Source organism: Nelumbo lutea, chromosome 1 (genome assembly GCF_056320005.1).
Source record: "Nelumbo lutea isolate HS-2025 chromosome 1, American lotus-T2T, whole genome shotgun sequence".
Classification (NCBI taxonomy): Eukaryota; Viridiplantae; Streptophyta; class Magnoliopsida; order Proteales; family Nelumbonaceae; genus Nelumbo; species Nelumbo lutea.
The window spans coordinates 180,966,430-180,990,733 of NC_142684.1; the positions used below are offsets into that span (position 1 = coordinate 180,966,430).

The 24,304-nt window shown below is 37.5% G+C and overlaps 1 protein-coding gene across 2 annotated transcripts in view; it reads right to left on the minus strand.

The window, feature by feature from the left end:
* The window catches only part of XLG3 (extra-large GTP-binding protein 3), a 29,741-nt gene extending 13,309 nt beyond the window's left edge, over positions 1-16,432 (minus strand). Inside the window, exons 1-7 of one of the 2 annotated variants that reach the window (XM_088961173.1) lie at positions 15,921-16,432; positions 15,151-15,348; positions 14,038-15,050; positions 13,754-13,891; positions 9,867-9,971; positions 9,590-9,769; positions 892-1,069 (exon numbers count right to left, since the gene is read on the minus strand). In XM_088961173.1, the coding sequence (XP_088817299.1) occupies positions 892-1,069; positions 9,590-9,769; positions 9,867-9,971; positions 13,754-13,891; positions 14,038-15,024 (1,588 nt within the window). In that variant the 5' untranslated portion in view covers positions 15,025-15,050; positions 15,151-15,348; positions 15,921-16,432. The remainder of the gene's footprint in view (positions 1-891; positions 1,070-9,589; positions 9,770-9,866; positions 9,972-13,753; positions 13,892-14,037; positions 15,051-15,150; positions 15,349-15,920) is intronic. The other variant, XM_088961172.1, reaches the window with a different exon arrangement.
* Between the last annotated feature and the right edge of the window lie 7,872 nt (positions 16,433-24,304).

The window sequence follows — 24,304 nt, forward strand, 5'->3', positions numbered from 1 at the left end:
GTTAAGAAAAAAACGAGTGCCTTCTAGTGAAAACACCACTAAGCTTAACTTTGACGTTGTTCCTCGGGAACCATGGTTTTATAGGAACAGAAGATGAAGTGATTTTTTTTAAATCAATCGAGCCTTGTTGGTTTGGAGACCAAATGAAAGCAAAGATGCCATCTCTCTTACAGGGACTGAATTTTTTGTATCCATGAGCTATATGAGGGCACCATCATTGAGGGGAATTCCCAAATTGTGGTAGACTAGACAGGAAAGATGCCATGTTCCTGGAAGCTGAATTATAAGATCAGAGAGGCTTGGGCTCTGAACACCAGTTTGACCGACATTTAGATGTGTTCCCGTATCAGCCAATTCAACTGCTGATAGCTCATATGAGAGGAGTTGAGAGATTTGATCCCTTTTGGGGCGGCTCAACATGCCTAACTAATTATAATATTTGAGCATGATGTGCCTGGTATGGCCTCTTTTTGTCTTGGTTTTTCTTTGGCAATTTTTGGTACCCTAAGGGCATAAATTTATCTCATTTAATACACATTTCAATCATGTTAATAATAGGGCCATTCTTGGTGAAATTAGAAAATAAATAAAATCCAATAATTTAAACCTATGTTAGGAACACCATTCCAAAAACAAGTTGCACCATTTCTAACATTCAAATGGCATTTCTATCTTATTCAATTAATGTAGGTTTGTACTATCTCATCATTCGCAGGAAAATCTAATTGATGAAAATTCGCTGGCCCAATCTTATGCTACATGCAAGCATGCATTTTGTAACAGCACACAAAAAACACCCTCTCAAGAAAACAGAAGTATCTTAGAAAAGAGGTCCACAAAAAGAACACATCACAGAAAAGGAAGCCTGGATCCTCAGTTAATGAATGGCACCTGCAGAAGTGTATTGATCATGTGATGCTAATTCTTTTATCCTAGACAAGGCCTCCTCCTCATAACGCTCCCGTGCCTCAAGTAAAATGCTGAGATATTTGTACATGTTGCTCTGAATCATTAGCTTAATTTCCTGCCTTTCCTCTGTAGAGAAGCTGTTTCCGTACAAAAACTTGGCCTGTTTAGCAACAGGTAGCAATCAAATAATTGATATTAGCATCAAAATAATAAAAATAAAATAATTTAACAAAAAGAGCAGAACTTTCAGGGTCAATTGCGTGTCTCTAGAATATAAAAGGGACAGGAAGAAATTCCAAGAAAAGAACAGAAACTATATATGAATTTGTGAATGCATTTGCCTTCAAGTGGAATGAAACATGAAAAGGAGGCAATGGGAAAAAAAAAAACAGAAAATAAATAGAAAAAAGGCGATCGCCACATAAGCACATGAGAACCATCTCATAATCAGCAAGAATCAAAACGCAGACAAGATCACAAAATGTAATCAACAGTAGCAGAATGTAGTTATTATGATAATAGCAGTGTGCTCAGATGAACCATGCACAGAAACTATTCAAAGTTCAACAATAGTTTTTTGTATGACTGTATCTGATACAATTGATCAGAACTCCTGTAATATACTAGGAGGGTGTATAGGAAAACTAGGAAACAAAAATTGGGACATCATTCTGTATGGAAATATGATGTTTTTCTTGATCTAGAGCTGACATAAGATGGGTAAGAGATCTAATGCAGTCACAAGAATTCCACTTGGACTTAAGATTGATAATAAGAACGACAAAATCGATGCTATGTGCATATTTTGGCCAAATCCAAATCCCTGAGTCAACTCAAGAAGCTAACCTGGTCCAAAACCTATGCACCTTTCTAGTAAAATTCTCCTCCCAATGATCCAAAACTGTTCTTCCTAAAAATAACTCTCCGTCCTCGTTCAATCTGTTGAAGAAAATCTAATTGACCCAGTAATCGTGTTATAAAAATCTACCATTATTTTGTTATAAAAATAATTGTGTACTTAAGTTATTAACCTCTCCCTTTTTCTTAATGAAAATTTTCTGTTATTGATAAAAAAATTGCATACTTCTTAAGTTAATTTAGTGTTATGGATTTACATAATCATTGTCAAAATATGTACTTGGTTAGTTGGATTTTAATATGAAGTTATAAGCTTGATTCTTAGAGATATAGGAAAATCCATTTGGATATACATTTGTTTACATTACTTTCTTTGTTTTTATATGATATTTTATGTAGAGAACACTGATGTGGGCCCCACAGCAGTGGTCCCCACTGTGTTCATAGGACAGTATGTGTAGTTATTTGTTTCAGTTATAGTAGTGTCAGTTTGGGTCAGTTTGTTAATTCAGTTGTTATTTATTTCATTTTTTATTTACTTTATTTATCATGTAAGTACTAAGGGCAGATCTGTCCTTTCCATTATGTACTGAACATAGCCTTAATAAGAGAGTGGCGGCGGCAGATCAGTTAGAATCTGTCCCTCCTTTCAACCCCTTGTGTTATCCTACTTCTCTTCTATTCCTTCTCCTTTCTCTCACTTTTCTTCTGTTTTGTAAACCTAAAACCTATTAGGATTCAAGACTAATTACAGTCTTGATCTTCTACTTGGTATCAGAGCTTATCTAGGGCTTCTCATGTGTGTCTAGTCCAGCCGACCACATGAGGACTAGCTAGGGCTGGAAGCTTATGAAGATGTATTCGGCGGCTGAATCTTAGAGATTACCAGGAGAGGTTTGCAGCAGTTGAGGACTTGTTGCGGCTTGCAGAGAGTTGGTAATCAGGAAGAAGCAGCGAAGGTTAGGGTTCAGGTAACCCTGGAAGGCAGTAAACCGAAATCCATAAGTAAGTTTTTTTTATTTAGTTTTAGAGACTGCAATCAATCGAGATAGGTTGGACCTATCTAGAAGGAGAGGCCGAACTGTTTTAAGTTTGTTTCTAGGGTTTGACTGTTGGGCCGAACCCCCCCCCCTCTCAGAGGTGATCAGTTTTAGGGTTTCATATTAACCCTACGACAAGTCCCACTTGTGCGGACTGCTTGGAGAGTGCAGCTGAGCATTTATTTCAGACCTACAGTTGAAACCCTAATTCTGCTCTCGCAGCAGTGGGCCCCAAAGTAGTGATTTCAGAAAATAGCATCTCAGATTGTTCTTCTAGAGGATAAAACCTTGATAGGCTGCCTGGTACTGTGCATGCCGATTGATTTCAGATCAGATTTGAGTTGATTTCTTGCATATACTGTGATAGGCGATTGATTTCAGATCAGATTTCAGATCATATCAGTTTTCAGATCAGATTTGTGTTGGTTTCAGATCAGATTTCAGACCTGCTTGATTTCACTCTGTTTTCTGGTATAGTGGCTCTAACAGTTTGTAGCCACTGATTCTTGATCAAAGATGGAGTTTAAGGGTCAGGGAGAAAGTAGTTTTGGAAACAACAGTTATGGTAGTGTATCTGAAACCGGGTTTCAAATTACAACTATGAGATTTGATGGGTCAAATTACTTGGAGTGGGCTCAATCAGCCATGATGGCTATTGGAGGAAGGGGAAAACTGGGTTACCTCTTGGAAGATGTGAAAGAACCTTCCAAAGAGGACCCAACATACACCAAGTGGGTTCAAGAGAACTATTTGGTTATGGCATGGCTGTGTAATTCTATGCAGCCACATATCAGCCAAAATTACTTGTGGGCAAAGACAGCCAAAGAGATATGGGATGTTGTCAAAGAAACCTATTCCCAACCCTGTAATGTTGCCAGAGCCTATGAACTGAAGTGTGAGGTGAACAGCTTTAAACAAGGAGAGAAGCCAGTTTCTGTCTACTTCTCTACCTTGAAATCCTTGTGGCATGAGATTGACCATCTAGAGACCCTTGAGTGGGAGAGTCCCAAAAAAGCACAGACTCACAGAAAGCAAGTCGAGACGAATAGGGTATTTGAGTTTCTGGCTGATTTGAATTCAGAATATGACATTGTGCGACAACAGATATTGACAAGAGATAGTGTGACCCTTTCTCAAGCATACTCCTTGGTGCATAGTGAAGAGACTAGGAGGAAAGTCATGATGCTGCCTCAGCCCCCTTTCCCAGCCCTGACAGTTGTTAAACCCAAGTCAGGGGGTGATCCAGAAAGGGACCAGAAGAAGGAAGATAAATGGGATTTGGTATGTGAACATTGGAAGAAACCCAAGCACACAAAAGATACTTGTTGGAAGCTACATCCTCACTTGGTCCCAGCAAAACTAAGAAATAAGAAGGGTAATGCTCATGTGGCCGTGAACACTGATTCAGCATCCTCATCAGGCACATCCCTAGAGACTTAAGCCGTTGTTCGGGCTGCCCTCATACAGTTGGAAAAGGAAGTTGGGAGTTCAGCTCAGCCATCTCAGTCACCATCAGCTCCTGCCACATCCGCATTTGCACATTCAGGTACTCAAGCCTCAGCTTGCCATGCTTCAGCTCCAGGTAATACTGACAACTACTAGGTAATAGATTCAAGTGAATCCGACCATATGACTAGCTTGCCATCATTGTTCACTTCTTATCACTTGTCCTCTGGCCGAGATAGAGTATCCATTGCTGATGGCTCTCTTGTTCCCATTTCAAGCAAGGGGGACATCAAGCTATCAGATACTATCTCTTTATCTTCTGTCTTGCATGTTCCTAAGCTTGATACTAACTTGCTTTCAGTTAGTAGTATTACCAAACACATGAACTGTTCAGTAACATTTTTCCCTGACCGATATGTTTTTCAGGACTTGGAGACGAGGAAGGTGATTGGGACTGGCCGTGAGACAAACGGGATCTATCTGCTTGGAGAGAGTTCTTGTCGGGAGGAGTCAGTGGATAAGAAGTCTTTTGTTTCCCAGTCTGTGAGTCCGGTTATGCTTTGGCATAATCGATTATGTCATTTGTCTTTTAAGTCTTTGAAGAGTTTGTTTCCTGCTTTATTTGAGTCTGTTGAGTTATCAAAGTTGAGGTGTGAGAGTTGTGAGTTTGCCAAACATTATAGAACATCTTACTCTTTAAGTAATAAAAGGAGTAATTCCTCTTTTGATATTGTGCATACTGATGTTTGGGGGCCATATCAAATCTCTTCTATGGGTGGGTACAGATATTTTCTACTGTTTGTTGATGACCATACCCGCTTTTCTTGGGTCAATCTTATGCGTTCTCGGGATGAGGTTCCTGCTCTGACCCAAAACTTCCATCAGATGTCCTTAGATCTGATAATGCAAAGGATTACTTTGCTTAGCCATTGACCTCCTACCTGCTTAGCCATGGAGTTATTCACCAGAGAACTTGCCCTTATACACCACAACAGAATGGCATTGCCGAAAGGAAGAATAGGCATATCTTGGAGGTAGCTAGAAGCATTATGTTTACCTCCAATGTACCTATTCGCTTTTGGGGTGATGCTATCCTCACGGCAGTTTATCTCATTAATTGAGTTCCTTCCTGGATTCTTGATATGAAAACCCCTTTTTCCCTTCTATACCTAGACGAGGAGTTGTTCATTGTTCCTTCTCGGGCCTCATCATTCCAAGTTTGAACCTAAGGCCTCCAAATGCATTTTCCTCGGTTATGCACAAACTCAAAAGGGTTATTGCTGCTATGATCCGGTTTCAGGGAAAAGGTTTGTCTCCATGGATGTCACCTTTTTTGAGGAGACACCCTATTATCCTAGGGTTTCTCCTCAGGGGGAGAGCAGTGAGAGTGGAAGTGGGGCTGGTGGAAGTGGGGCTGTTTCTTTACCTATTCCACTGGGTAATGAAGGTTGTAGTGTTGAGGGTGGTCAGAGGGAGCAAGAGTTGAGAGTCTATCACAGGCGATGCAGGCAGGTTGATCCTAGTCATCGGCAGTCCTGGTCAGCTCCAGTTCCTTCTGCGGCTTCAGATCCAGAGCATACTGAGACACCTTCCACTGTTGCCACCTTCCCCCTTGTGGATGACCTTGATCTCCCTATTGCCATTCGTAAAGGGAAATGACATTGCACCACTTCTATAGCTCACAACATCTCACAGTTCTTATCCTATGATCATTTATCTCCCTCTTACCAGTCCTATCTCACTTCCATTGCCGATGTCCCTATTCTAAGAACAGTGCAAGAAGCCTTATCAGTTCCAAAATGGAAAGATGCAATGCAAGTCAAAATGGATGCCTTGTTGAAGAATAATACTTGGGCACTGGTTGACCCACCAAAAATGAAAGAAACCGGTGGGATGCAGATGGGTGTTCACTGTGAAGCATAATGTTGATGGCTCTATTGAAAGGTACAAAGCCCGGCTGGTCACAAAGGGGTTTACTCAGACTTATGGTATAGACTACTTGGAGACCTTTGCCCCAGTGGCCAAGATGACCACCATCCGAGTTCTGTTATCCCTTGCAGCAAATCATTCTTGGCCCTTGTTCCATATGGATGTCAAAAATGCCTTTCTGAATGGAGACTTACAGGAAAAGGTCTACATGCAGTTGCCTCCTGGATTTCTATGATACAGAGACAGGTAAGAAGGTTTGCCGACTGGACAAGGCATTGTATGGTTTGAAGCAGTCACCTAGAGCCTGGTTTGATAGGTTCAGATTAGCCCTTGAAAAGTTTGGTTATGTACAGGCCTAGTCAGATCATACACTATTCATCAAGAGGGTGGAATCCTCTCTGACACTACTTGTAGTATATGTTGATGATATTGTGGTGATAGGAAATGACAACCATGAGATTGAGTCTCTCAAACAGCTCCTTCATCAAGAGTTTGAGGTGAAAGATCTTGGTGCACTACGGTACTTTTTGGGTATTGAGGTTGCTAGATCCAAGCAAAGGATTTTTATCTCTCAGAAAAAATATGTTCTAGATCTGTTGGCGGAAACTGGAAAGTTGGATGTTAAGCCTGCTGATACACCCATTGAACAAAATCACAAGATTAGTGCAGAGGGCGGGGAGCCTCTTGAAGAAAAAGTTATGTTCCAACGGTTGGTTGGAAAGCTCCTATATCTCTGCCTCACTCGGCCAGATATCAGTTATGCAGTTAGTGTTGTTAGCCAGTACATGCACTCCCCTAGAACTTCTCATCTTCTTGCAGCAGAGAGAATATTAGTATACTTGAAGAGATGCCCGGGTAGAGGTATATTGCTCAAGAACAATAACCGCATGAGGGTGGAGGTCTATACAGATGCTGATTGGGCTGGGAGTGTCGATGACAAAAGGTCTACCTCTGGATATTGTGCCCTTGTGGGAGGTAACCTTGTCTCTTGGAGGAGTAAGAAGTAGAGTCTTGTTTCCCGCTCCAGTGCTGAAGCGGAATACAGGTCAATGGCTAACGGAGTGGCTGAAATCTTATGGCTGAGATCACTACTTGAAGAGTTGGGTATTGACTATGAAAAGCCCTTAATGTTGTATTGTGATAATCAAGCAGCTATTAATATAGCCCACGACCCAGTGCAGCATGACAGAACTAAACATATCGAAGTTGATTGGCATTTTGTGCGAGAGAGGGTCACATCACAAGAAGTGTATCTTCCGTATATCACATTTAATATGCAGCTCGCGGATATCCTCACCAAGGTTGTACCAAAGAAGAAGTTAGAGACAAACCTATCCAAGTTGGGAATGATAGAATATCTACTCCCAACTTGAGGGGGAGTGTAGAGAACACTGATGTGGGCCTCACAGCAGTGGTCCCCACTGTGTTCATAGGACAGCATGTGTAGTTATTTGTTTTAGTTATAGTAGTGTCAGTTTGGGTTAGTTTGTTAATTCAGTTGTTATTTATTTCAGTTTTTATTTACTTTATTTATCATGTAAGTACTAAGGGCAGATCTGTCCTTTCCATTATGTACTGAACATAACCTATAAATAATAAGAGAGTGGCGACGGCAGATCAGTTAGAATCTGTCCCTCCTTTCAACCCCTTGTGTTATCCTACTTCTCTTCTATTCCTTCTCCTTTCTCTCACTTTTCTTCTGTTTTGTAAACCTAAAACCTATTAGGATTCAAGACTGATTACAGTCTTGATCTTCTACTTTTTATAATAACACTATAACTTAAAAATGCTTGTTTTTTTTTATAGGCAACTTTAAAATGCTTGTTTATGCTTCTTTTGTCATTTGTTGTGATATTTCCAAAGATTTCACAATGTTTCTAACATTTACAATATTTTTATATGAATTTTACAACATATTTGACATGTTTCCTATTCTTAGGTTACTGACTCAACAAATAAGAAAAATTAATGAGGAACTCCAAAAGAGAAAAGGACTGTGGCAACAGATAAGAAACAAGGGACCCCAAACATCAAGAACGCCTCCCCCCCACCTCAAAAAAAAAGGAAAAAAAAAAGAAAAAGAAAAGAAAAGAAAAGAAAAGAAAAGAAAAGAAAAGAAAAAACAAAAACACAAAAATGGTAACAAGATAATCCAGTCATACAATTACATGGTTTTAATCAGAGACCTTGCAGCCTATAACCCAAACTAAATAGAAATCCTAAAACAACTAACCAGAATTAGAAAAAGATAAAAATTGCAAAACAGATAGTTATAAATAGAACTTCTATGGTTTGAAGATCAGGTGTTGCATATGTATATATGCTCTATGTATATATCACTAACAGTCTAACATATTAGAGAATTTTATTGAAGAAAAGAAAAAAACTGAGGTTACAAGAAGGATTGCTCAAATTGTGAGATCAAAGGCCAGAACTAAAAGAAAGCCCCAATAATTACAAACCAATAGTATGGCCAGTAAAAGAAGATCATCAATACATCTCAAGCCCAATCTAACCCCAAACTCAGTAAGGTATATTCTGGTGATCAAAAGCTAATAATCGGTAATCCATATTCCACTAAGACATTCTAAGTCAACTATTTATTCTGACCTTTCCTCTTAAATGAACAGAATTTATTTCAAATAGATTACCAAACTAGTTGCAAGTTATTTTAGTTTTTTTCCTTTAGAAAAATGTTTTCCCAGTTTGCATTTACTTTCACAATTTTTTTTCCTCAATTCCACCTTTCAGGAAAGAGAAAGAGAAAAATACTATAGTTTCACATTTTTTATGGATGTAAGTTGACACATTTAAAATGAACCCCAGATCCCTAAATTTTTGAATAATTATCAACACTTATCTGCAAACATTTGTTTGTTTTGTCATATTAGATTTTATTTTGTTAATTCTGATCATGATTTGATTTGAAAATATAAATTGTTTACTAAAAATGTGTTTTTAATGTCAATCATAATTTAACCTGACACAGAAATTTGCTACTAAATACATAAATTTTCTGAATTATATTTCCTGGATCATCAAAAGTAAGGCAAACTAAACCAATATCCAATGAGAATCCATACTACAGTATGACTGTATGAGAAAAAAAAAAAAGCAGAATAAAAACATAAGCAGATAAACAAAATCAAGCAGTCTTCTCCAGAACAAAGAAACTGCATCAGAAGAAATCACTTGATACGGACAGAGGATTCTTTAGGAAGATCTTAGATGTTCTACAAGTACAACACCAAGTGTAATATGGAATAAGAAAATACTAATATCTACTAAATTTGAAGAAACCATTTATTTTGCATTGATACATAACAAGTTTTTGACAACGCTACATTGAAAACCAACTAAAATATTCAAGCCACTAGCCATCTATGGCACTCATAACATTATCAAACCTGCTTGAAGATAGTGCTGGTTCCAGAGCCAGGAAGTCCAAGTAGAAGAAGCTTCTGTGTTTTTTTTTGCTCTAGATACTCTGGCACAGCAGAATAATTGCTAACTTCATCCCTTGACATGTGGGGTTGACCATGGGGAACAGGTAATGAGAACAAAGAACATACGAGCCGAGTTGATGCCTGTCTAGCAAAGAGACATTTCTAACTGTTTTACACATATTTCCAGGGACAACTACTGAAACTAAAGGGTAACACACTAGAATTATCTCATACGTACCTTTTCCCAGATGTTTCCCCTGATATTGTTCTGTCCTTCCTCTTCATAGCGTCCGTCATCATAGACCCAAAAATGTGTATCACGTGGACACTGCACCTTTGCCAACTGAAAGCATTACATACTATGATCAATTTCCCTTTCAAGTGGAACTCAACTTGGGAAATATAAATGTCAGATTTGACACAGGCAGAATAAAGAAGTTAATTTTCATCACAGAGTGGTCCATGTGAATGACTGCTAGAGATGATCACATACACCTTTTTTGGTGGATGATGATCACATTTATCCCTTTTTTTATTACTTCTTTCTTGGTAAAGATCCTTTTTTAACTGTTAATGGCTTTGTTAATTATGGGAAAAACTCTAAACCTAAATAGAAAATCCTTTTGTCACCAAACAGGATCAAAACTAGCAGCACCCCCAATCTTCAGCTCCAACTTTTCACTCACCTGACAATCTACATACTCTTCCCCAAATCAGTAACCCCTATCCAACTTTTATACAACTAGGACGCCCTACTAGTGAAAACAGACTCCGCTCCCCTTTTGAAGAAAAACTATAAAGGAGCCCATAAACAAGCCCATGGAGCTGCAAGGTGCCAACCAGCTGGTTGGTAAGGTTCCCTGTTGGTTGTAGCAGAGACTTGGGATCGATCCCTCCTGCACCTGGGTTGGGGGAGGAAAATGGACCGTGTGTAACATATATCATATCCATATGATACATAAAATATGTTTATGTGGGGATTATTATTTGGTGAAATGGTAGTCTCAGGCTGGAAAACATGAGAATGTGTCTTTGAGTCAGAACTGACCACTTTGTGCTAAAAATGGAGGTTAGGTGTGTATCAAGCCCACACCTCCAAAGATCCATGATAGCACAGACCAACATTGTGTAATGGCCTTGTATAATTTGTCCAAGTATTCTGTACCCCTTATATATTATCTTAGCCCTTTGTTTCGACATAAATACATAGCTCTGAGTTATTCCAAAATTTAATGAGTTATTATTTAGCTTCTGCATCACCTAGGCTGCACTTCACATAGGAGTCTAAAATCCTTGTACATTGCCTAGTCATTTTACCTCAGTGACATGCATCCTTTGTGCCTTTAACATATTTTAGCAACAATGAACTATATAAGAAGTACAGAGCAATTCTGATCATTACCCAGCCAAAATTGGCACTTTAAAAGATTTTGCATGTCCAAAACTTTAGCTGAAATAATATATCAACAATATCATGTGAATTTATTTCATCATTAAATGTCAAACTCTCACCCAAAATTTCAGTACAATATTTAAATAATAATATGAAAATATTATAAAATGATATAAAAACTTAACAAAATTATCAAAATGTCTCAAAAAAATTGTTCAAAGTTCTATTTCAAATATTTTCAATTTGGATCAAGGGTCCAAAATGGATGAAATTTTTGAAATTTAAAACCTTGATTAGGACTAGACATAAATAACAATGATTTGCCTAAACAAGAACAATACTCTTGTCCAAAGTAAAGGAAGAAGTTATATTAATTATTACCATCATAGATGCAAGGAGGATAAGAAGGAAAAAAAAAGATTTAGCTAATCATGTCTGTTTTGTCATTTTATTTTCATCATGAAATAGAAAGGAAATGCATATACTAGTATGTATGTATGTATATACTAGTAAATGTGCATATGCATTGCATGTGGCAATTTGTAATAACAATAATAATATCTGAGATGTGTCTAGATTTTTTTAATTTCTTCTATAATCATTTGTATTTCTATCTAATTTTAAATTTTTATTATTTAACTATGACATATTTTTTTATATAATATGATGAATGTATAATATCAGGGACATCTCCTAATTTTTCTATAAACTTTTTTCTGCTTTTCTATAGCTTTTAGTATTTTTATCTAATTTTGATTTTTTATTATTTAATTGTGACATCATGGGTTAACCTAGACCATTGAATTCTTGAACCTTTCTCTGAATGGAAAACATTTTCCTTTTTGAGACAACTTTAAAATTTGTATTCCATTTCAACCATCAATAAAATTAATACCTATTCATCACACTTATTTTCTTTAATATGATGGCTATATAATATTAGAGATGTGCCAAATTTTCTACTTTTTGTATTTCTATATTTATATATATATATATATATATATATATATTATATAATTTTTATTATTCAATTATAACAACATGGGTTGACCCATTTGGTTTTAAATTTTGTATTTCATTACATCATCAATAAAAATAATTCTTGCTTATCACACTTATCTTTTTTAATATGAATTAATATATAATATTAGAGATTTGTCTAAAGTTTTGTATTTTATGTATTTTTTTCCATTTCTTAAAAAAATATTGTTTAACTATAACATCATGGGTTAATCCAATGATCTGAATAGTTGAACCATTGACCCACCACTTAAGGAGGAAAATGGTTCATTTGTGGATCAGTTTTAAATTGTATATCCCATTTCCGTCATTAATATAAGTACTTTTTATTTAGGGAAAATTCCCGATTAGTACCACCATGTATTTTGTGCCTAGTGCCACTTTGGTCCCTGAACTTTAAAATGTGACATTTTAGTACCCAAACTTTCAAAGCGTGACAATCCAGTACCTGCCATTAATCAGCAGTTAACCTGCCGTTAAGTGACATTTGAAAAGGACATAAATGCCCTTTGAGTGTCATTTAATTTTCTTTATCAACCATCTAAATGTTGACATTTTTTTTTATCAGTAAATGTTGACAAAAAATTAACAATCCCAAATCCTTGCTTCTTCCATTCAAGAAAGTTGGGGTTACGTTTGAGTGGGCATTCTGGTGACCCCAACTTTCTTGAATAGAAGAGGTAAGGATTTGGGACTATTAATTTTTTTGTCAATGTTTGGATAGTTGATAAAGAAAATTAGATGACACTCAAAGGGCATTTCTGTCTTTTTAAACTGTCACTTAACGGCTGATTAACAGCTAGTTAATGGAAGGTACTAGGTTGTCACGTTTTGAAAGTTCGGGTAATGAATTGTCGCATTTTAAAGTTCGGGGACCAAAGTGACACTAGACCCAAAGTACAGGGTATTAATTGGGAATTTTCCCTTTTATTTATCATACCTATTTTTGTTTAATATGACAAATATATAATATTAGAGATGTACCTAAAATTTTCTAACTTTTCTATTTATGTACTTTTATCTATTTAAATTTCTAGTATTTAATTATGGCATCATGGATTCACTTATTTGACCCAAATGGTAGAGCTACTTAGTTTTTACTTGATTTTAAAAATATAGGTTTTATATTATTAATATCAGTGTTCATGGATTTGATTAGTGAAATTTGATGATGATATATAAAATTACCTTAAATATAGGATTCAATGAGAGATAATGAAAGGCACTAAAAAGTATATCCAAATTACAATTTCTGCCCTCAGAATATAGAATGACCAAATTCAAATGAGGGATATTTTTGTCCAAAAAAATCCAAAAAACAAGGGCAGCTATTCAAACTTTTTATAGTATATATATATATATATATAGACTATATAATATTTCATTGAGAAAAAAGCCAAACTGCTCAAAAAAAGCAGCAGTAGAAAGAAGATGCATATATATGTGCTCAGCCCTTTTTCATTTATCAAAAAAAGAAAGATGCATATATATGCGTATGTATATAGCACTGGAACCAAACTTCAACAAAGCTCCACATCAGAAAGAGGCAAAAGAGAAAAAAAAAGGAAAAAAAGTTAAAAAGAAAAGTAGTGGGAAAGTGGCACCAAGTGGATACTTATTCTGCTACCACATAAGCATAAAAAAGAACAAACATTACAGCAGCACCATTGCTTGATTGGTCTAAACTTCAATGGTTTCATTTGTGGGCCTACCTTCAACATTCTCAGTTCTATTTTTGTGATTTCTCGGCCATTAATATAAACCTCAGTAGTTCCATTGCTTGCATCAGCACGAAGTTTCCCAGAGAAATTTAAGTTTGAACTAATGATGCGATCTGGTTTTTCTCCCTCCTGTCAAGTATCAAAATGATCTAATCATTTCCAACTTACTGTAACCAATAAATAAATAAAGGTCCAGCTACTGTAACAATTAAATTGATTGACATCCAAGGACAAAACTGCGGAGAAATCAAGTGAACAATTGTAAATACACTCACCTTTCCCCAGAGACCTGATTCCTTGTCATACCAATATCTGCCAGGCTTCAACTTCCTTGGAGGTAATGGGCATCCAAGCAATTCTGCCATTTCTTCCGACCTCAAGGGCACTCCATTCACAATAATCTGCTCTGGCCTTAGCTGATTTGCAGGACATTCTTTCTCCGCTTTGATGATTTGCTTGACTTCCAACGGGCTGAGAAGTCGAGATAATACCCTTGAACACTTGCCCAATTTCAACCGCTTAGATTCATCTATTGGCTGACCTATGCAACTGACACATTTACGCCCTTCGGGCATTGAACCCATTGCCCTGAGCACGCAATTACTGCAATACCTAGCATCACAAACCAGGCAGAATTCTTTACTTTCCCACTTCCCTTTTCCACATCTAAAACAAACTTTTTTTCTCTTCTTTTTCTCTTTCTTTGAAACCCCCACATATTGAGGAAAGATACGCTTTTCAACCTCACCATTTAGACTTTCAGATTTATCGATAGTGTTAAAAGTAACAATTGGAACTCTCTTTACTTCAGTTGCTACTTTCTTAGGAGGGTTACTTGGAGGTTGGTGAGCAGAACCAGGTGAACCTGGTGAAGCTGAAGGAGAAGCCGATGAAAACTCAGGGTTCTGCAAGACAGAAATAACGGATTCTGAGCTTCCTGATACCCTGGGGCTTTGAACTGGAGAACCTGTAACAGCCACAATACGAGACACGGGCAAAGGAATTGGTTCGATTACTGGGGAAACTGCACAGACATCTAATCTTTGAGATGCAAGGAGATCTTCCACAACCGATGCAATGGAAATTGTGGGATAATTTGCATCCACGGGTTCAACTCTAGGGACTTCACAGGCGACTGGTGGGCCCTTATATTCTATGGCAACTGAGTAATCGAGATCATCTTCATCATTGGGGATGGAAGTACCAGGCGGGAGCATTTTCCTTACCAGCTCCTTCCAGTTCTCTTCTGGATTTTTATCCATTTCTCCAATAATAACTAAGAAACCTGCTGTCAAACTAAGTCTTCAGTTTTGACTGCTTATATATCCATAACTTCACAGAAAGCTATTATAGCAAAAGGAACAGCTTTAGTGCAAATAGAAACTAACCACAAAGCAACTATATAACACTATATCCTCATAGCAACCAAAAATAGAAGAAGCCCGATCCACTTAATGCCCACAAGATGCAGCAAAATGCCGTGACCAACAAATTAACCGCAGCAAAAGTTGAATTATTGCTTCTAGGGCTTTATGGATGACTCGTTCACCGTTAAGAGTAAGACCAGAAATAGTCATTGGTCAAGGCTGCAGTAACACAGTCAAACAGAAGGCATCCGTTAAAAGACCTTCAAATTCAAAGAAAAATTGCCAAGATCTTCTCGAATGGCGAAGAAAATTCAAATCAATCTAAAGATTCTTCCTTTCACCTTCTTCTTTTATTACTTAAATTTCAACTTCAGGTGAAACAAAACCTTCTTTCTTTAGGGTCCAAACAAAATATAAGGATTCAGCAGAAATCTGAGACTCAACCGAGATAGATTTACAGCCAAAACCTTAGAACTAATTCAAAACAAACAAAAAAATAGAGAAAAACTTCCACTCAAAATCCAAGTCAACTGAAAAAATCCACTGCTGAAAGCTGAAACGGCCATTTGTCACAATCAAAATGTCGAAAGCTCGAGACTCAAACGAAATCTGTAAACGGCTAAAACCCTAGAACAAAAACGCATTCAAGAAAGTAAGGAAACAATGAAAAAAAGAAAGCAAAAAAAGAACACCCTTTTGAAGGAAATGCTCGACTTTAAAAAGAAAAGCACAGAAAAAGGGGTCTAATACCTGAAACAGAGACGAATTCAAAGTGGCACTGAGCTACTAACCTCAAAACTTCCTTTTAACTTTCGACGCTCTGAAAGCCGATCGATAAAGCGTCTTTTGTTTCTCCATTAACAGGGAAAAGAAAAGGAGGAGAAAGAAAAGAGGAGTTGCAGCAGAGAAAAAAAGACAGAGGATCCGCTGAAAACTACTGGGCCGAGAGGAGAGAGACAAAAGGCCATGAGCAGGGGGGGGGGGAGGCCAGTTCGATGAGGAGCAGGAGAAAAAAGATTATTACGGTGGGGCCCGCGTATTGACACAAAGTGGGTACAGTATCCACTCAGCAGTCAGCACTCACTCAGCGTATTTAATCGATGCGCCCCTTCGGTAATGCAGTGTGCACGAGGATCCCTGAGGCGTGGGGCCCATTTCTTGCCACGTCATCCCTGCATCAAGCGCGCACGACCAAGATATTATTATTAATGACAAGAAAAGACCTTGGAGATGTTCGAAGCTTCAAAGTTTGCAGTCAGCGTGTGGCGGTAAAGTTATCTTTGACTCTTAGATCCAGTGTGGTGGGAGGACCGAAACAATCCCGTCCTCCTTAGAAGTTAGACCTTCCTTCACGCGGGTCCCACGACCGAACGGCTGAGGAAAGAAATTACGAGGATCAGAATGAGTACTTCTGGACAGGGATCGCGCGTTGCTTGATCGAATCCGGTTTCACTGAATCATTTCTTCCTCAAGTAAAAGAGATTCTATTCATGACAGCTTCAAGGAACAAAAATTTATTAAAGAAAAGAAAAGGAAGTCCCGTGACTCGCGTCCTCCGATCGTCCGGAGGGGGACAAAGCGACTGGCAGAGTTGGGAAAGAATTTAGACACGTCATGGGGTCCGGAGGAATTGGGAGTCCTCAGTCTTCGCGCAATCTTAGCCGTTGGATTAGATTCTTTTACTGTAAAGAAGGATCTAATCTTGAAGTAAGGGATTTTAACTAGAGCGAGTTCACTTTAAGTGATCGGTCCCACCAATGTATTGCAGTGGTCCCACTAAAATGTCACTTCATCTAAGGCCTTGATCTCGCTGTTTCATGCAGCGAATGTAGATTGTAAATTTGTAACTGACCACGTGGATGATGGATTCTTTTTATCTGAATAAAATTACCGGGTTAGGCCCGGTCGAACCATATTGGAATTAGTAAGTGGTAGGTACTAACAGCTAACAGGTAACCGACCAACTCAAAGACCTCTCACCAACTACATTTGTATGCATTTTGGAGTGAGTAACCAACTCTTATATGACCTGAAAAGTTTAATTTAATTTAATTTGCCATTGCCCCCTTGCCAGCATTACTGTGGAAATTGCAAGATTTTGAATATGAAATTGGTTTTTCCTTTAGTTTCTGGGTCAGTGGTTGGACCATTCTGGTCTGAAAAAAGATCAGCCCATGACATTATTAAATAAATTGACCAAAAAATGTATGTTGTTCGGGTCAAATGGTTTAATGATCCAATCATCTGGGTCAGCTGTTCATTGATCAATTCAATGGGTTTTTAGGAAAATCCGGGTCATGTGCTAAATAAAACGAGATAAATTACTAATTCCTGGGTTGAGTGGTTCGACCACCTAAGTAAAAAATGGCTGGTTTTAAAACCATGCATAGAACTACACACAAGAGTAACCTGTCTCCAAACCCAAAAACCCGAAGGTGGATTCAATCCTAAGTCTCTACTTTCCAATTGAGCCACTTGGCAGCAAATTGGCACGTTCAGGATATTGCCAAAATGAGGTAAATTATTTTACCCTTAGTCAATTATTTATATATACACTAAAAAACAAAACAATGAATTCAGTCACTGAGTCGTTATCAACTGGCCCTTTCAAGTGATTTTGCTTTTGTCATTTAAAGAAACTGCTATGGTAAGGTGACAATACATAAAAGTGTGCTTTTTCTTTTTTTTTTTTTTTTTTCACTTTCTCCAACATAGAGAAGTTCCAACTTGCAAATGGATGTTTCTATGGTCATGGATACTCCCACTCAAAAATCTAAGACCCCGTTTGGTTCATGGGAATAGGGGTCTGAAATTGGAATTGAAATGGGTTATGTGGAATTGGAATTCCATTCCCATTTTTGTTGGAGTCATATGAGAAAATGGCCCCTCTCCCTTAAGAATGAAATCCTATTTTTGTTGATTCCAATTTTTATTTATATTCTTGTATGAGTTAAACAGATTATAGGAATAGACCATTTCAATTCAAAAGAATTTCAATTCCGATTTCAACTATGAGCTAAACGGACCCAAAGAGCCATTATAATGTATTTGTGTTCTACATAGACATCAAAAAGCATGTTTCTTGCCTTTTATAGGCTTAAATTTGGTGTAGGAAGCTATTTAAACAAAGTGCCAAAGATCTAACATTCTCCTTGTAGGCCTCAAATTGATGGATTGGATTTTTCACATTGTATCATTTCAAGTGCGTCTCCAAATTGATGGGTTTTGCACAACATTCCAGCATTGCATCATTTCAAGTGGGCCCTCAAATTGATGGGTTTCACACACAATATTCCAAATGTATGGTGTAAAATGAATTTCAAAAGGGTATAACCGTACAAGAAACAAAAACCTAAGCTCGGCCTTTTTATTTTCTTTCACACTCATTGAAAAACCTTATAATGGTTTCTCTACCTTTCCCTTCCTTTCCCTATATTTTCCTTCAAATTAAACATAGCCTAATGATTTTACTAGTTAAATTGCACTATGATAAAAAATATATTTTGGTATTTTTGATAATATGCCCAAATCCCTATGTGGGCCATTTGAAGAACACAACAACACACTAAAAAATGGTGTGATCATACTGGTAGTAATGCATCGGATCCATCAGAACTCCGAAGTTAAACATACTTGAGCGAGAATAATACTAGAATAGATGACCTCTTGGGAAATGATCGTATTACACCCCAATTTTATTTATCTTCTATGCAGTTCAGTTCAAAAAAAAAATACCACACTAAAAACTCCGTTCCCAAAGTCAGATGGTTGCAGGAATTGAATATGCGTCTTTATCAAAACAGACCAGCTAGCTAACGTATCAACTGAGCCACCTTGGACATAAGAATTTGGGGTTTGGGTTAACTAGCAGAGATACCCTTTGCCTCATTGGATTCATTGTGTGATTAAGTGCAGCACAGTTACAAAAATGTCCTGACTTCTGAGTTACCTCCTTCATAAGGCAAGGAGAAGAAAGGTTGCCCCATGTGGTGTTGCTCAGGACCGTAGTTCCAATTTATGGAGTGGGTCACGGTGTTTTTGGGTTTCAAGGCATTAGGCATGGTTTATGACACTACTGCCTTCGTATTTCTGAGTGGAGATAAGGTTGGTGTGAGAAGCAGCTTCTGTCAAACATCACTTGTCTGCGGGCTGAATTGGTGATGTTGGCAATACCACTGATTGCTAGAGTTCTTTGTTCTAGGCCCTTTTAACTTTCCACGTGGCAAATATTTAGATGATGAGGACTATTCATTACATTGGCCCCACCAAAAGTTAGTATCATCAGATTGTCTTTGAACATCCTTTAGTTACTTGTCAAAAAATTTTAAGTACAACTTTGACCAGTGTGAAAAAATTTATTTCAAAAACAGACATTTTATAAAAGAATTTGGATGGATGTAATATAATCAAAGAGAGAAGACAGGTTACGGGCCCTCAATTATGGGTCCTATATCCCCTAAATTCAAAATGTTGAGAAAATAAAGGCTATGTTTGATTTTATGGATGTTCATAGGAAAAATGTAGTTACATCAACGCCACCTAGGTGTTGGTCGGGGTGGTCATGAGTCAAGTTTTTTACGAGTTATTCAAGTTTGATTCAATTTGGTTTAAACAGTGAGCTGAGCTTAAGTTTAATATATAGGTTCATTTACTAATCAAGTCGAGCTCGAGCCCAATAAAACTCGGCTCGTGAGGCTTGCAAATCTAATTGAGTTTTTAACACACACACACATATATGTATATAAAATATGCATATTATATATAAATAATATAAAAATATTATGCATAATAAAAAATATTATATATATAATATTTTTATTTTATATATAATAACTATTTTTTATATGTCAAATAAAAAAGAATTTTTTATATGTATATTTTTTATTTTTATAAAATGTTTGGCTCATAGTCTAGCTTAAGCCGAGCCGACCTTGAAATTATGAGATTTTGACTCTATCCGAATTTAAGCTCAAGTCTCTAGCTCGAATAACCAAATATTCAGCTTGCCTCGACTTGAATCCACCCCTAGGTGTTGGCGTCTATTGTGCATGAAACCACTATTTCATTTCAAAATTTATCAAATAAATATTAAAAAACAAAAACACTTGGATTTCTGTGCATGAAGCATTGGGTTGGGGGAACTTCAAATTCTAGTTTCTCCCAACACCCCAACATTTATTGAAATGAAATGCTTACCTAGAGCATTGTAAGTTGAGGTGAAAGATAACTTTATGGGGTGTTACTTGAAATGCCCAACCAAACAACAAAAACATTAAATGTTTAAAATAGCATTTTTCAATTAAATGCAAGAGGCAATTGATCAAAAGTCATGGAGTATTCTTATCTTCCTTTGCTATCTATATTGTCCGTTTACGTAAATGTTCAGAGCTTTTTAGACACTTGTCTTTAATTATGAAACTTGTAGTTAAGTAATTGAATCTGAATCAATTTAGTTAGATTTGAACTAAATTTCTTTAACTCTCTTTAAGTCATTTATTTCTGAGTAGTTCACGGTCTTTTCACCTTTCTTTTCTTTATTGTTGATGATTTATGTCTTCAGGTATCTTCTTAGTATCTTCATTAGTTCTTTTCTTCTCCTTCTTCTTCTCTCGTTCGTTTCTTGTTCTCCTCGGTTCTGCTAGGTACTCCTAGTCTAGGGCTCTATTTCTCGTTCTTTCCTTCCCTCCTTATTAGCCTCTTCTCATAATCTTCTTTCAATATGTAAAACCTTGAAGCTTTAAATGAAGCATTCCAACATATGCTCCACGATAGTGGTAATGGCAACATAGACGTAGTTAATATTCAGCCCCTCATTCCTCCTAATACAGAAGAAACTTGGTAGTTGTCTCTCATTTGTCATCTTTTTCCTCGTCTAACTGATTGGTTTGATGAGGTTGTTCAAGGACTTTATAATCTATGGAACTTAGACTCAAATCATCTTTTGTTAGCGTCTTTCCATCGAGGAAACTTCCGTCTAAACTTTAGATATGAAGAGGATTATGAGAGGATAAAAAACAATGGTCTGTGGACCCTAAATGGTTAGTGGGTCTTAATGCAACCCTAGGTCTCTGGACGTCCCCAATATGCCTGGAACCTATAGGAGATCGAACTTTGGGTCCAAATCCATGACCTCCCTTTTAAAATTCTTTCAGTAGAGATTAGAAGACCCCTATTCGAATGCTTAGGTCCCACTCATTTCATCTTTGTTGTTCAAAACTATATTCATGCTAAGGTCACTTTATCAGTTGATCGACCTTTAAAAACTGGTTTTGTTAGTGTTCATAATAGGGTTACGTATTGTTATGAGGAGTTACCCTAGACATACTACTTGTGTGGGAAAATTGATCATCTTTTTCGATGCTGTTCACAGCCTCTTCATCATACGTTTGGACAATCTTTTGACCAGTTATTCAGTTGTCGTCCGATGAACCTACCGGGACCCTAGTTTAGGGTTGAGAAAACCATGCAACATCTTTGGAAATGCCTGATTTTCAGTGATTTCATGAACATTCCCATTAACACCCCTCTGTCTTTGGGAAACCTTCAAGAGGAAGCAATCCTAGAACCACCTTTGAGTAGTCAACATCAAAATCATGTTTGTACTTCTCCAACTCTTCTCACTCCTAATATGTTGATTGCATCAACTTTGTCAATTGCTCCCCTAGTTCGAGTGTCATCTGAAACTTTCCAACTAGCTACTAACACCCAATCTCTTCTGAATCGTCTGATGGAGGATCATCTTGGTCCCTCTTTTGTTTCATGAGGGTAGACTTGGCCCGGCCCCCGGACGGGCTTGAACAGGTATATGGGCCCGTGGGCTTAACCTCAGGCCAAAAAGCCCAGCCCGAAATAAATTCGAGCCAAGCTCAAGATTTGCCAAAATAGCCCGACCCGACCTATAATTAAACCTAAAAACCCTAGTCGAATACCCCTCTTTTTTTCATCTCTTTCCCTTATTTTTCCAGCTGAACCCTTCTTCTCCACATCCTTTTTCCCTTCTTTATATTATTTTTTTAATGTAAATAAATTTTGAATTTATATTCTTTTTTTAATGTAAATAAATTCCAATTTATATTGATTATTGAATAGGGAAAATTCTAATTTTTTATTAGGTCGGGCTTTGGGATTTTTATCAGGGGCCAGGCTCAGGCCCAAGTTGTAGGCCCGTTGGTTGGGCCGGGCTCGGGCTCGGGCCAAACATATTTCCATTAATGAAGAGTAAAAGCCTAGCCCAAGCCCAGCCCATGAATAGGTCTACATGAGGGAAAAGACCCATATTGGATTTACTATCAAGTCTGGAGATCGACCAAACTTCTCCAAATCTCCCAATCTATGATAGGCTGGAATCATCAGGGCCTATAAATCTGGATGAACGCATTGTCCCTATTGATCATGTTGAAAACCGAGACTCTAATCGTGACTCAAAAGGTCAGACTACGGTAAGCATATCCCATATCATCTTATCCTTTTATTTTTTATTCTTATGGGTAGAGGTGGTTGGCCATTATTAGCCCCACCCCTGCCAACGATCATCTTAAGTTGGAATTGCCATGGGGCTGGGCGCCCTAAGGCAGTTCAAGGACTAAGGGATTTTGTTCAAATGATCAATCCATATTTTATATTCTTATGTGAGAAAAAAAATTTCCCAAATGATAAAATTAATAGTTTAACCAATAAATTACGTTATCCTAACTTTGTTATAATCACTCCTGAAGGGAAAGCCGACAGTTTAGTAGTGCTTTGGGAAGCGGGTTTTGTGGTGTCAGTGGTTTTGTCGAATTCAAGGTATTTGTTTCTCGAGATTCATTCAAATTCATTTTCTTGGTTATTAGGTTTTACCTATGGTCCTTTAATTAAACATCAGAGAAATAAATTTTGGCAAGATTTGAATACTTGGTGACAAATAGACCTGTTCATGGGTCGGGTGGCCTGATGGCCCGGCCCAGCCTTCGGACGGGCTTGAACAGGTATATGGGTCCACGGGCTTAACCTCGGGCCAAAAACCCCAGCTCGCAATAAATTCAAGCCGGGCTCGGGATTTGCCAAAATAGCCTGGCCCGAGCCCGGCCCAGCCAGACTTATAATTAAACCTAAAAACCCTAGTTGAATACCCCTCTTTTTTTCACCTCTTTCCCTTATTTTTCCAGCCGAACCCTTCTTCTCCACATCCTTTTTCCCTTCTTTATATTCTTTTTTCTAATGTAAATAAATTTTAAATTTATATTCTTTTTTTAATGCAAATAAATTCTAATTTATATTGATTATTGAATAGGGAAACATTCTAATTTTTTTATTAGGTCGGGCTTCAGGCTCAAGCTCAGGCTTCGAGCTTTTTATTAGGGTCGGGCTTGGGCCCAAGTTGTAGGCCCGTTGGTCGGGCCGGGCTCGGGCTCGGGCCTAACATATTTTCATTAATGAAGAGTAAAAGCCCAGCCCGGCCCGACCCATGAACAGGTCTAGTGACAAACTATGCCTCTTCTTTATTTACTAATATGGGACTTTAATGAAGCTGCTTCTTTGGATTCTCTAGATCCTTCTACTTCTACTCATGCCTCTTCTTTAACCTCTAGACTATTTATTCTCGAACAAAACCTATTAGAACTGAACATTCAGGGATGAGGAATCTCTTGGACAAATAAAAGAAGGGTCACATCAAAAGAACTCTTGAAGAGCAGTAGTTTCCCTTGATTGGCTTAATTTATTCCCTAATGCAGCCCTTTCTTTAGGGTCTAGATGGGTTTCAAACCACTATCCTCTCATTTTGAATTTAAACCCCCCAACCCTAAATCTTCAAAGCCTTTTAGATTCTTTGAAATGTGGTTAGCTGATAGCTCTTGTAAACAAGTTATAGAAGATGGTTGGAAGTATCAAACCAATGGATATGCAGCTTATAGGCTAACCTAAAAATTGGATATAATGAAGAAGCGGTTAATTATCTGGAGGAGAAAAACTTTCATAGAATCGAAGGATAAATTAAAAAATTTGGAAGCTCAAATTTTACAGGCTGAACAATCGGAGAACCCTTACAATCTGAATAGCCTGTACAAGGAGTATGAAACTTCCAAGTGGCAAATAGAAAGTTATTGGTGACAATAATCTTGCCATACTTGGTTACATTTGGGAGATAAAAATATAAACTTTTCCATAAAAGTACCTTATTTAGGAGGAAAAGAAT